The sequence below is a fragment of the Octopus sinensis genome, linkage group LG4, assembly GCF_006345805.1.
Source record: "Octopus sinensis linkage group LG4, ASM634580v1, whole genome shotgun sequence".
Classification (NCBI taxonomy): Eukaryota; Metazoa; Mollusca; class Cephalopoda; order Octopoda; family Octopodidae; genus Octopus; species Octopus sinensis.
The window spans coordinates 128,018,217-128,033,095 of record NC_043000.1 but is presented as its reverse complement, the minus strand read 5'-3'; the positions used below and the strand labels follow the sequence as shown (position 1 = coordinate 128,033,095).

Genomic DNA, 14,879 nt, shown 5'->3' with positions numbered 1-14,879 from the left:
TTTATTGTGACACTCACACAGCCACGTGAAGCTTTGCTCATTCACTGCTTTTCATTGGTTTATTAGACCAATGCCTCTCAGCCAGGTACTGACTACATAAACAGAAGTCAAAGCTGTTCTTTCTTTCTTTCTCTTCCAAAAGAACTCAACCACTGGAAACAGCCTTTCTCTTGTCTTTTAGCTGCTCTGAATATTAGAAACACATTTCAGTTACATAAAACACCAAAATATTGCATCACTTTCTGCCAGGTTTTCTATGTTGATTACATTTATTTTTACCTCAGCAACATTATATATTCATGATACAAGTGAAAATTGTTGTTACTCACTTTCTGTGTGAATCTCTACAGCATTTAAACGTGTAATTACTAACTTTGAGAACTAAAAATATGCTGTCTTATCATATAGCTTTATCATACTGCTGGAGCAAGTTGAAATTAACACTTCTGATGATCACTAAAAATAACGAGACTGTTATATATAATTTATTTTTGTTTCTTTCACATCCATATTTTCTTTGACTTCCTTGCTTATAAATTTGTATTTCACCACCAGCAACTCATTAAATTTTGTTAAATTCAAATTACGATGAACGTAAACAAACTAACGAAGTTTGCTTTATAAGTGTTGAGATGTCTTAGAAAGTTAAAGAAGTGATTTTAAATTCTCAAATGCAGGATAATGCTAATAATATAGCCTAAAAAGGATAAGCTACCCTTATTTTGCAGAAAAAAAGTGTTGGCAGCTGGCTATGAGACCTGAACTCACACCTCCGTGATTATGCGTCGCAGTGCTCTGAACCAATTAAGCTAAACCGCCTGCACCACAAATTCTTCCGAAAATTTAAGATATATAGAAATCTCGTTTTATGAGACATTATCCTATGTTAAATTCAAATTACAATGAACTTAAACAAACAAACGAAGTTTGCTTTATAAGCATTGAGATGTCTTCGAAAGTTAAAGAAGTGATTTTAAATTCTCAAACGCAAGATAATGCTAATAATATAGCCTGAACAGGAGAATTTAAAATCACTTCTTTAACTTTCATTAAATTATATATTGCATGTTAAAATATATTATTGGGTTAGCTAAAAAGTTTGTTTGCTTTTTTCCTTTGTGCATATATATTCATTAGATATCTGACACAATGCACTTGTTTCTTTTGTGCATGCATACTTATTAGATATCTGAGACACATGTAGTTTGACTCAAACATGCAACAAGACAGTTTGTATTTTATGTGCTTGAGATCACCTTGAAAATGGAGGACCAAAACGAACATTATCAACACATTGCACTATTTCATCTTAAAAAAGACAAAACAACAGTGAAAACTTGCAGGAAGATATGTGTTGTGTATGGAGAGGATACTGTCACAGAACATGGGTGTCAGAAGAGGTTTTCAAGATTTCAATTGGGAAATTTTTCTGTTCAAGATGCAGCTTGCTCCAGTTGACCGAGATTAACATTGACAAAGTGAAGGTGTTAGTTGAGACCAGCCTCTGTTATATGACCAGGATGGTCGCAAATATTCTCCAAACATCCAAATCAAGTGTTGAAAACCATCTGCATCAACTTGGTTATGTCAGCAGGCTCAGTGTTTGGATGTCACATCAACTGAATGGGAGAACATGGCCCAACAAATGTCCATCTGCAAATCGTTGAAGATGTGTGAAACAAGCAATCCACTTTTTTGAAGAGAATAGTAACAGGGATTGAAAAATGGATAGTCAATATCAATGTGAAGTACAAATGATCACAGTGAAGTGCAACAAACCAACACAAACAACCTCCAAAGCAGGACTTTACCCAAAGAAGGTTATTCTTTCAATTTAGTGGGATTGGAAGGGCATTGTCTCTTACAAGCTTCTTCCCATGAACAGGACCGTCAATTTGGATGTGTACTGATGACGATGACAACAACCATGACCAGCTGGACAATTAAATGAAGCAATCCACCAGAAGCAAGCTGAACTTGCTAAATGTAATGGCATTGTCTTTCATCATGGCAATTCCAAGTTTTCCATGGAAACATAGTAAACATTACATGAAAAACTGTCATCAACAGAAAAGCCAAACATTTCCATAGAAACAGCTGCTGATCAAGATACTAACCACACAATATGCCAAAGTGGAATATATCTTCCTTTACTATCATTTAGTGGCTAGACCAGCTAAATTAATATGAGTTAAATATTTTTGCCTGAAGAACCTATTTAAAAACAGTTTTATTATTAGCTTTGTCTTGATAATAAAGTCTTTTTTTTTTTATGTGGATCCACTTTTGCCATATTTCTGGCAGGAATTCTGATAATTCTTTCCAGGTTTTCCTCTAACTGCCTTTTTGAACAAAAGAGGATAAAAATAACTTACTTCTTTTTTTTTTTCTTTTCATAGAAAAAATAGAAAAATATTTCTTTTTTGTGCTTGGTTTCAAATATTCTTGGGAGGGTTATTTTGCCAATAGGAAACACTTGCACTGGTTCTATTTGATTTCTTTTATCATTATTATTATTATTATTATTATTATATTATTATTATTATTATTATTATTAACAAACTAGTTAACCATTTAACAATTAACTAGTAAATTGCTCAGTTAATTGTTTGGTCAATCAATCACTCAGCCTGGGTCATTTGAAACCTTTCATTGTGACTTGCAACAACATGCCCTCACTACACTGGGTCTGTCTCAAGTTGCAAGTCATGATGAAAGGATTGATTGACCCAACAATTAATCTAGCAACTGATTTGTTAATTGATTAAATTGTTTACTAGTTGATTAATAATAACAGAAGTGAAATAGAACCAGTGCTTGTGTTACTTATTGGTACAATGACTCTCCCAAGATAGAACAACAATAGAACATATCATTGCAAGTTAGAGATATTAACAGTCTTGGCTAAATCCTACAAACCATAGTAACAATATACAAGCATAAAAAAAGCTAGTAATATTACATATTTTACTGAAGCACATACTTTCTTTTACTCTTTTACTTGTTTCAGTCATTTGACTGCAGCCATGCTGGAGCATCGCCTTTAATCGAGCAACTCGACCCCGGGACTTATCCTTCTGTAAGCCCAGTACTTATTCTATCGGTCTCTTTTGCCGAACCGCAAAGTAACGGGGACATAAACACACCAGCATCGGTTGTCAAGCAATGCTAGGTGGACAAACACAGACACACAAACACACACACGCACATATATATATATACACATATATACGACGGGCTTCTTTCAGTTTCCGTCTACCAAATCCACTCACAAGGCTTTGGTCCGCCCGAGGCTATAGTAGAAGACACTTGCCCAAGGTGCCACGCAGTGGGACTGAACCCGGAACCATGTGGTTGGTAAACAAGCTATTTACCACACAGCCACTCCTGCACATCTGGTGTATATTTTAATATTTTATATATAAAGTTGTTAACAGTGATTTACAGTACCTGGCCTTCTTAAGTTCATCATTTTAGAGGATATAGAAATGAAGTTGTTAACATGAAGTTACAATTTAAAATTTGAAACTAAAGTAACTTACGTTTTGTCATACAGCTGTTGCGCATCCCATTTAAGTAAACATTTAGCTAAAGTTTAAATTAAGCACTTTTACTTTTTTGTAGTTATCGAGTTTTATCCAGTCTAAATCATACATTTTTATTGATTCTAGGAAACAGAAATTGTTATTTCACTTGAACACTTCTGGTAAATACTTCACCTATAAAGAGCGTCTGAAACATGCTGTTGTTAAAATTGTCCGGGAGAAGTATCTCAAGACAAGTGATTTTGATGATAAAGAGAAATTACAGGTACAATAGCACAGAATTATTTTAACTTTTTATTATTTTTTTTTTTTACATTATGCTTAGAGTATTGATTTAATTGACAGAAATCAATAGAGTTCCTTTCTAACGACTGAGCGATTGACAATGTTCTTCCATTGTTCCTGTAATTTTCTAAGATGCTAAACTCTTTCCAGACCAGTTCTCTTTGCCGTAAATAAATAGTATGTTGGGGTACATTCACTATTGTTATTATGAAGTATCATCATCATTGCCTGCCGTCGTCATCGTCGCTGCCAGCATCACTGTCACCACCACCACTTTCCATATTCACTTGGGTCAAATAGAATTTGTTGAGGCAGATCTTCTACAGCCAGATACCCTTTTTTTTGCCAACCCTCACCTGTTTCTGAGCAAGGTAATATTTTCCCATGGTCCATGTTTTTCATGGAAAACTAGAAATGAACGACATTGTTTGGATGACAAGGATGCTCACTTAAAAACATCATATGATGTCTAGAATATACACACACATACACGCATGCATGCACACAAACACAGACACACACACACACACACACACACACACACACATGAATTTCTTCCAGTTTCTATCTACTAAATCCACTCACAAGGCTTTGGTCATCCTGGGGCTATAGCAGAAGACACATGCCTAAGGTGTAGCACAGTGTGGAACTGATCCCAAGACCAGATGGTCAGTAAACAAGCTTCCCAACAACATAGCCAACCTGCACCTGTAATTAATTGTGTAATAAACAAGTGCTTTGTTAGTTGGCAACATTAAGCTCAAATACTTCCATATGTTTAGTCAATAGTGCCTAATGGTAACAAAATGGATTATTTATCTTATTTATCACCATTCTCATAACATGATTTGATTAATGCTTAGTTTCAATTGTCATTAAAACTTTGAGGGAATATGAAAGCATGAATGAAGGAGCTCCAGAAATTTATAAGTCTCTAAAGTGGTTGGTATTAGGCTCATGAAGCTAGACATTGTATGAATGGTAGCAGGATGGAAAGAGACAAATCTAACAGAAAACTAAAATGGTAGAAGTAGGGGTAAAACTGATTTACCAGGACAAAGGAAAGAAAATAATTAAAATTTAGTTTGAAATATTTGCAAGTTATTTTCATTAAATGCTTCTGAAGATTAAATATTTCTAATGATTAACAAAAGAAAATGATTGAGTGGTTAAGAAGATCACTTTGAGACCATATGATTTCAGGTTCAGTCCCACTCTGTGGCACCTTGAGCAAAGGACTTATACTATTGCCCCAGATCAACCAATTTCTTGTGGGTGAATTTGGTTGATGGAAATTGTGGAGGACCCTTTTATGTGTGTGTGTGTGTGTGTGTGTGAGGTGCATTTGATTGTGTGCATACATGTACTCTCTCTTTACTCTTTACTCTTTTACTTGTTTCAGTCATTTGACTGTGGCCATGCTGGAGCACTGCCTTTAGTAGAACAAATTGACCCCTGGACTTATTCTTTGTAAGCCTAGTACTTATTCTATCAGTTCTTTTGCCAAACTGCTAAGTTACGGGGATGTAAACACACCAGTATCGGTTGTCAGGCGATGTTGAGGGGACAAACACAGACACACAAACATATACACATATATATACATATACATATGTATGACAGGCTTCTTTCAGTTTCTGTCTACCAAATTCTCTCACAAGGCTTTGGTTGGCCTGAGGCCATAGTAGAAGACACTTTCCCTAGGTGCCACGCAGTGGGACTGAACCCGGAACCATGTGGTTTGTAAGCAAGCTACTTACCACACAGCCACTCCTACGCCTATGTGTGTATCTGCATGTATCTTTGTATTTGTGTTTGTCCCCCACCACTGCTTGACAACTGGTGTTAGTTTGTTTACATCTCCTGTATCTTAGTGGTTGGGCAAAAGAAACTGATAGAACATGTTCTAGACTTTAAAATAAGTAGTAGGGTTGATTTGTTCAACTAAACTCTTCAAGACAGTGCTCCAGCATGGCCATAGTTGAAATACTGAAACAAGTAAAAGAAAAAATATACCTTAATAAGGTGGAAGCAAAATGGTTCATTGAATAAGCATTGGATTGGCTAAGAATTCAAATCTATTGGAGGTAATTCCTTGTCTCCCAGTAGGATACTTTTATATTCCATATTCCAGTTTAATTATGTCAAAAATCAGTATAAAACTCCTGAGGATGTGTCAGAAGTATAATGGTCAGGTAAGCTTAATAAATTTAGTATCAACATTCAGAGTGTTTATAAAAGGATTAACCATTATACAAGATCGTTGAAATGTCACAGTTACTGTTCTGTAGACATGTGATTAGAATGTTGCAGGAAAGGATCAAAAGACAGGTTCTTCAAGCCAAGCCAACTGGCAGATCTAGGGATAGTCCAAGAGTGGGGTTATTGGAATATATCCTTAGTCTCAGTTGGTCAGTCTTGGAAATCCAGCAGGAAAGTGTAATGACAGTGGCTTCTGATAGTGGCCTATAGAGGAGGTGCCTAAGGACTTTACTTCCATGATATGCATTTGAATAGTGAGCAATGAAAATAGATAGATGAGGGAATTTCTATTTACTTATCTCCAAGTCACACTTTTATTGTTTATTTTGGTAATTGGTACATTTCCATTGAGCATTATGTAAATAATATAAAATGTTATAAATGTTACATGTTATAATATAATCATCATTATTTAATATCCATGCTATATTTTCCATGCTGCCACATCTTGGATGGTCCAACAGGAACTGATGAGGCAAAGGATTGCTCTGAGCTCCAATATCTGCTTTGGCATGGTTTCTATGGCTGGATGCCCTTCCTAACACCATTTTACAAGGTGTACCAGATGCTTTTTTCATGGCACAGGCACTAGGGAAATCAACAAGTAACTCACAAGATAAAAACCCTTTAACTAAATGAGAGTGTAGTTTTAAGGGTGGTGGCTTTATGTCAGTTGTTGAGAGGTTAAAATATGATTGAGAGATAGGAGCAGGTGTTTTGCTGAAGAGATGATACATGGCTTCCCCAGCTGGAAAGAGAGAAAAAAAGAGATTATGAATATTCTCTATGTTCCTCACTCTAGCATATCTAGAGTGTGTGCCGCCCTTGGTGGCCCTGCTGTTTTGCCACCCCCAGACCCCACAAAATGCACATATTGCCTACAGCAAACCCAACAGTGGTGCTCCTTTATAAGTGCTGCCTGGGGTGGACCACTCATATTGCTCCCCACTCCTAACTACGCTAGTAGTTCCTCATTGGATATAGATGTCTAGTAAAGTTGACTGTTTTACCTCAAAATGTTTGTTTTTGTATTTGATATATTATAAAGGTAATATAACATTTTTTTCAAGGAGTTTCTCAGTGAATTGTACATCTTCCTTGTGGACGAGATGAATATAGCCCTCAATAAATTCCTTAATATACAAGATCAACCTTCTGTCCCTGAACCATTGGCAGATACAATTCAGCTAAAACAGTTTGCAGAAGAGGCAGAAATGAATGGAAATATGACCTTAGCTTCTCAATATCATGAAGAGGTATGTGTTATTTTATCTAGTCTAACTAATGTAACTCTTATAAGGCCTAAGTTAATATCCAATCTTTCTACAATCAATAGGTCCAATAATTATTTACATTATTTTATTGTTATTTTTTGATCCAATATTTCTTTTTGTTAGTTTGAACTATTGTTCTTTTGTTATTTCTATATTCATGTCTTTATCTCTCTTTATCCATTCAGCTGGCCATCTTGTGTATTTATTTATCTCTCTGCTGTGCTGTATTTATTTGTCAATTATGCATCTTTGTAAGAAGGAAATAATATTTGAAATTTATATTTTCAGCGTATAATCAAAGACAGAAATTATCCACAGCATTGGATAGATTATGCAGTATTCTGCTTGGGCTGCATGGATTATGACAAGGTAGGATTAACAAATATATGAAGTTAGTCCAAAAAGAAACCAACATTTTAAAAAAGACAATTACAATTTAATCAGACTTGCCTCCTTCAAAATAGTTCTCTCATTTCTTAATCCACTGCTCCTCCAGGTTTTATTATTTTTGGAAATGTCCTGGAATATCTTTCCATATCTGAAATCGAAATCAAATTCGATGACTAAGAGTACCATACGAGTGAGATCATTGCCAGAGCAACAAGCTGGCCTCTGTGCTGATGGCACGTAAAAAAATACCATTCGAGCATGATTGTTACCTGCATTGCCTTACTGGCACTTGTGCTGGTGGAAAGTGAAAAAACACTCAAGCGAGGTCGTTGCCAGTGCCGCCGGACTGGCTCCTGTGCAGGTGGCACATAGAAATACACCATTTGAGCATGACCGTTGCCAGTACCACCTGACTGGCCCTCGTGCCGGTGGCACGTAAAAGCACCCACTACACTCTCGGAGTGGTTGGCGTTAGGAAGGGCATCTAGCTGTAGAACTTCTGCCAGATCAGATTGGAGTCTGGTGCAGCCATCTGGTTCGCCAGACCTCAGTCAAATCATTCAACCCATGCTAGCATGGAAAGCAGACGTTAAACAACAATGATGATGATGATGATGTTACAACATTTATCAGAAAATTATTATCAGCATTCAAACAACCAAATAGCTCCTAACTGACTGTAAATCAGTTTTCTTTCTCATCATTTTTCAGCAGTTAAACAAATTTTGCAGCAACACAATTCATTTTAGAGAACACCCATGTTTAGGTGGTGATAAACATTACTTCTCACTATATATACTACTTTTATCTCTTATAGAGATTTTCTTAACAAGCTACTTTACTTGTTGCAAGATCTGTGACTGTGTGTCACTTATTTTCTATATATTGCAAGCTGGGGTGAACAACTGCTTTGTCAAGCAGACCGGTGTCCATCACTGAGGATGACCACGATAAGGTTGAAACCGCACAGCCTGGTAGTCTCAATAGCTGGAATAGTAGGGAGTCATTTCTCCACTTGCAGTATATATCGAGTGCGGAGTGCACTGAATAACCAGCTGGGAGAAGCATCCTCCCGAGGTTAAAATAGCAGGATTGTCTGTTCTTAGAGAACACCCATATTTAGGTGGCAATAAACATTACTTCTCAGTATAGAGACTGCTTTTGTTTCCTATAGAGATTTTCTCAACAAACTAGTAACAATTCTTTTTTTTCTTCTTCTCAAAAAAATCATAAGTAACAGACTTTTAGAGAAGTTCATAGAAATTCCACAGACAGACGAGTGATGATCTTCATGGATCACAGTATGCATTTTCCAAATGTGATTGACAATTATTGTGGAAGGTCCTTTTAAATTGGGATCATCTTTAGTAGATGTTCTTTCTGATTTGAAAAGCTGGTACTACTTGTGATGTATAAATGACTCAAGTAATCTTCCTTCTAAAAGAACACATAATGTTGTTCTCCCTATAATTATAACATTAGAAAAGTCTCTGTAAAAGTTTTCCTCAATTTGAAAGAGTATTTTACACAAACAGGTTGCTCCTCCAAATCCTTCATTGTTTGAATCACCGAGTGTATTAAACAATACATCTAGTACTTAGAGACTGACAGCTGGCATGCTATGACATGATTAATATTAGACTGAAAGTCAAGTTTGACTATACCATTTTTAGTAGCATTAAAAACATATTTTAGAATTTGTAAATGAAATGAAAAAATGACTTTGCATAAAGTGCTCCTCTTACAGGCTGTCAATGAAAAGGATGATTGTTTTTCACTATAATCCTTCTTGACTGCCTCACTAGTCTGAATAGTACATTCTCAATAATGAACTACTTCATTCCATTCCTTAGAACTTGTTATTCTCTTCTTTGCGAATAGTGAATCATACCATTTTTTATGCAACCTTTTATATTTTAATTTTATTCATGGCTAGTGAAATAGAAAAAATACACAGTACTATAGCCAAATACACTCACTGGCAAGTTACCATACTATTTTAAAAGTTTGGTTTCTTTTTGGACAGCCTTTGTCAATGTAATTAAATATTATAATTCATTTATATAATATGAAGCCCAATTGGATTTATTTATTTCCAATAATAATACTGTTGTCGTCATTGGTATCGATGCTATTAATACTGAGGTTGTGAATTTCTTCCTTTTTTCTTTCTTTCTTTCTTTTTTTTTTTTTGACAGTATTACTACTCGAATTAAGAAGTAGTGACACTGAAAATAACTTTAATTCTTGGACAGATTCTCATGGTAAAAGGAAAGTGAGAGAGAAACTTCTTAAAATAATATTTTCTCTCTGGCAAAAATTGATTTGGGCGGTATTAAATTAAAATAGCCATCTAGCAACCATACTCAATGTATACTCCCTATTGATAGGCCAGCAACTGCACTATTTGTTCTGAGATAAACAGTATGTCCATAAGAGTTGTTATCTCCAAACAGATATCACAGCAAGTGGCCTATCGACTATATACATTAAACATGATGTGTAGATGGCTCTTAAATATTTTCTTGGTTGTTTTGTGTAACATTTGGAAATTTACTTCTAAGATTTCTTTGCTTGTCTTTAATAGTTTTTAATTTACATTGTAACTTTTACAGATGAAATATTTGAATAATTTCCCACTGTTGTTATTTTATCCATTATGGGATGAGATTTATAGTTCATGTAAATTGTTAACGGTATTATATTGGGTTGGCAACTAAATTCCCTCCGTTCTTTTAAATTCTGGAATTTTTTTTTTTTTGCTGATATACTTCTTTGGGAGTAGAGTCAGGAAGAAAAGAGAGAGAGAGAGGAATGATATGGACATAAGATATAATGAAAATGAATTGTGAACTTAGTGAAGAAAGGTTGTTGTTACTCCCTTGTGTTCATGTCAAGTATATTTGATTTTGACTCAGTTTGTGTAGCCGTACATAGATTCCAAGAGAAGGTATGGTTTATTGCTGCTGTTGGTATCAAAGTTGTTCACATATAATTTTGTCTTCAGTTTCCATTGCTAATTTTAAATCTTTCCATGAGTCAGGAGAAGTCAATGATAAGCCATTCTAATGTATGCTATCTTGATTTGAAGATGAAATTTTTATTGGGCCTCCAATCATCAATTAGACTATCGAACTATACTATTGTTATAGTCGTCATTTGACGTCTATGTGTGCCATGCTGACTTAGGAATATTGGTTTGACAGAATCAAACAGGATCAAAGACTACATTATGCTCCAGTATCTGCTTTGACATGATTTCTTTGGTTGGACGCCTTTCCTAACACCAATCCTTTTGCAGCATGTACTGGATATTTTTTTACATGGCACCAGCATTAGTGAGATCACCAAGCAGCTTGCAAGACTGAGATCCCTTTCAAATAAGAGGAGCTATTGAAGAGCAGTATGTGATTTTCTGCTAGGAGGATCAGAATCAATCAATGGAAATTGCAGATGTGTTACCAGTGCTGGTGGCATGTCGAAACTCTACTTGTGAAGACCCGTTGAGGCAAGTGAGGATCAGAATCGAAATCGATCAATGGAAATCGATCAATGGAAATTGCAGATGTGTTACCAGTGCCGGTGGCATGTAAGAGAACCTTCCGTTTCGCGACCGTTGCCAGCACCGCCCCGTTTCGTGTCCGTTGCCAGCCTGGCCTGGCCCTCATGCCGGTGGCACATAAAAAGCACCATCCGTTCGTGGCCGTTTGCCAGCTCTGTCTGACACCTGTGCGGGTGGCACGTAAAAAGCACCCACTACACTCACGGAGTGGTTGGCGTTAGGAAGGGCATCCAGCTGTAGAAACACTGCCAGATTTGACTGGGCCTGATGAAGCCTTCTGGCTTCACAGACCCCAGTAGAACCGTCCAACCCATGCTAGCATGGAAAACGGACGCTAAACGATGATGATGATGATGATGATGATGATGAGGCCAGTGGTTAAAGTATGAGAGAAAGGGCCAGAAAGAGAATAGGTTTCTTGCTGTAGAGGTGCTATATGGTTACTTGCATTATAGAAGAGAGAGAGAGAGAGAGAGGGGGACAGAGAGAGAGTGGGAATGATAAGACAGAGCTAGAAAGAGAGATAAAATAGTAGTGATGAGGATGAAACCTCATGGTAGTTAACAATAATGTGATTCAATATTCTTATGCTTGTAAGAATCTTCATTTTCTTAAAGAGATAAATAGTTAAAATATTTTGTAATATTAGCTAGAAACTGGAAAAAATTTATCACATCTTACCTAATCTTAATGTGTAATGTGACATCCATTCTTTTTTCAATCCAGTGTTGGCCACCCATCTCTAGATCTCTAGATTGCTGAATATTTTTTCTTTCATAAGATTTTGAACTTGTGTCAGAATAATTTCTATCTGATAAATTAATAGATCTAATTTCTTTTGATTATAAGGCAGAGCAATGTGCCAGAGAATGTATTGCTATTGACCAACAGAATCATGATGGGTATGTAAACACTTATTGATTAGCTAATTTATTTCTTCTTTAATGATTCAACAGCCTAAAACTTACTGGTTATTATTTATGGACTATAAAGTAGGTCTTAAGTAGTGCAGGCATGTGTGTGTGTATGTATGTATGTATGTATGTATGTATGTATGTATGTATGTATGTATGTATGTATGTATGTATGTATGTGTGTGTGTTTGTGTGTGTGTATGTATATATATATATATATATATATATATATATATATATATATATACTGGAAGGTTATGCTAAAAGGATTTTTTAATCATCTGTAAGTAACAACAAATTTGATTAATTTATGCATTACATTACTTAAATGTGTTGAAATCATTGAAGTCAAGTTCTTCTAGACTTGTGTGGTAGTAAATGTTCTGATGATACAATCCTCTTAGAGTAATTCTATCACCACAGAACAAAACAGATCCTGTATTTGTGTGAACATTAGTTAGAGAATTGACATGAAAGTTATACGAAATAATTTAGCTTTATTAAAAGATGTGAAGCTTTATTAAAAGATGGTGTTTCTTTTAAAATTTTGTTTCAGGTTGCTACTTGTTGGTATTTTGTCTGGCTTTAAAAATCTTTATGAGGTGGGTGAGACTTTCTTTGAAGCAGCATTAGCAATTTATCCAGAAAGTATTCTTGGATGGACACTCTTAGGTAAGTTTCTTCTTTTACTCAGTTTTGAAAATACTTCTGCTGCCTTCTCTTCCTCCTCCACATGAAAAATGCCCTGTGGCCTAAATATTTGACTAAACCCTTGAATGTGGTATACCCAGTTTGGTCATATTCCAATAACTATGACCAGTTAAAGAATAAAAGAACACACATACACACACACACAAGAATATCTTTATGGCGTATCATCAGACTCTAAGACTTGTTGGGCTATGGCTTCTTTAAAGTGCGGAGGGGGAAACCCAGGGTAACCCTATATACAGTCTTCACCAGTAATAAATATAGACTACTCTACTTCTTAGAGTGTGCTTCTTCTCTGTTTTTATGTTTTTCTGTCAGTATGGTGAGGGTTGGCAACGAGTACAGTGAAGAATTCCGGGTAGAGGTAGGGGTCCACCAAGGTTCAGTCCTCAGCTCCCTCCTATTTATCTTAGTCCTCCAAGCAATAACAGAGGAATTCAAGACAGGCTGCCCCTGGGAGCTCCTCTATGCTGACAACCTTGCTCTAATTGCTGAGTCACTATCAGAACTCGAGAAGTTTCAGGTGTGGAAACAAGGATTAGAATTGAAGGGGCTTAGAGTCAACCTAGCTAAAACCAAAGTCCTAATAAGTAGGAAGGCAGGCAAACACAAATACCAACCAACCTATGCCGACATAGGAAATGGACATAAAATGGATGATAATGATGATGAGTATATTTGTGTGTGTGTGTGTTGTGTGTGTGTGTGTGTGTGTGTGTACATGTGTACGTGTGTACATGGTGATGATGTATGGGATATTTTTGTATGGACGTTTTTAAGACTGCAGTTTCCTCCTTAATATATGCAATAGGAAGTAACATTATACCAAAGTGTTTCTACATATTTTTCCTCTTCTGCTTTTTATTATCCTTAATTAAGTCTCAGAAGTATTAATCATTTATCATTATCATGATTATTCAATACTAGCGGAGATATTCAAAGCAGCAGAAAAATGTACTGGATATTTTACTTGATATATTAAGAGGGAGATGGTTAAAAAGGAAACAATCAAAAGCAAATACAATCCTTGGAAAATTTAAAGAAACACCTAAATAACTAAACGATAAACCATCTAGACTGTTGTTTTATTTGTCTCAGCTCTTTCATATGCTAAATAATATCTTTCTTATTTTTGGCACTTGGCCAGCAGTTTTGAGGGGAGTAGGTAAATCAATTACATCAATCCCCAGTACTCAACTGTTACATGTATTATTGACTCTGAAAGAATGAAAGACAAAGTCAATCTTGGCAGCATTTGAATTCAGAATGTAAAGAGCTGGAAGAAATGCAACCAAATGTTTAGACTGACATACTAAAGATTTTGCAAGCTCTCCACCCTACCACTGTTAACATGTTTTTTTTTTGCTTGATTCTTTGCTTGTTTTGTAGGACTTCTTTATGACGGAGCAGCTAATGAAATGAGAGCAGAAATGGCTTTTCATGAAGCAGAACGTTTAAATGTTGCTCAAACTGTAGCAGAGGCTCATAAGAAGAAAGTGGAAAATGAGCCTAATGGTGAAGAGGAATCTCAACTGAGCAGCCTTGATAAAGAAGAAGTCATAGAGGAATCAAAGTCTGAAAGACAGAACAGCAGATTTCTAGGTTAGAGCCACAACATCATATTTACACAGATAATTCACATGCAAATTAATTGTATTTACTTATGTAACATGTGTATGTGTGTGTGTGTATGTGTGTGTATGGGTGTATATATGTATGCATGTATATATGTGTATATATATATATATGTGTACATATTACATGTACATCTATATATATATATATATATATACATCTACACATATACAACTATACATATACATCTATATATATATATATATATATATATATGTATGTATATATATATATATATACTATTATTATTATATATATATACTAGCAGTATCGCCTGGCGTTGCTCGGGTTTGTAAGGGAA

The 14,879-nt window shown here is 35.6% G+C and overlaps 1 protein-coding gene across 2 annotated transcripts in view; it reads left to right on the top strand.

Moving 5' to 3' along the window:
- LOC115210839 (cilia- and flagella-associated protein 70-like) overlaps nucleotides 1-14,879 on the top strand; it is a 70,888-nt gene that overhangs the window by 41,426 nt on the left and 14,583 nt on the right. For both annotated transcript variants that reach the window (XM_036502478.1, XM_029779593.2), the window contains exons 17-22: nucleotides 3,672-3,810; nucleotides 7,163-7,348; nucleotides 7,655-7,735; nucleotides 12,168-12,220; nucleotides 12,789-12,904; nucleotides 14,333-14,545. In XM_036502478.1, the coding sequence (XP_036358371.1) occupies nucleotides 3,672-3,810; nucleotides 7,163-7,348; nucleotides 7,655-7,735; nucleotides 12,168-12,220; nucleotides 12,789-12,904; nucleotides 14,333-14,545 (788 nt within the window). The remainder of the gene's footprint in view (nucleotides 1-3,671; nucleotides 3,811-7,162; nucleotides 7,349-7,654; nucleotides 7,736-12,167; nucleotides 12,221-12,788; nucleotides 12,905-14,332; nucleotides 14,546-14,879) is intronic.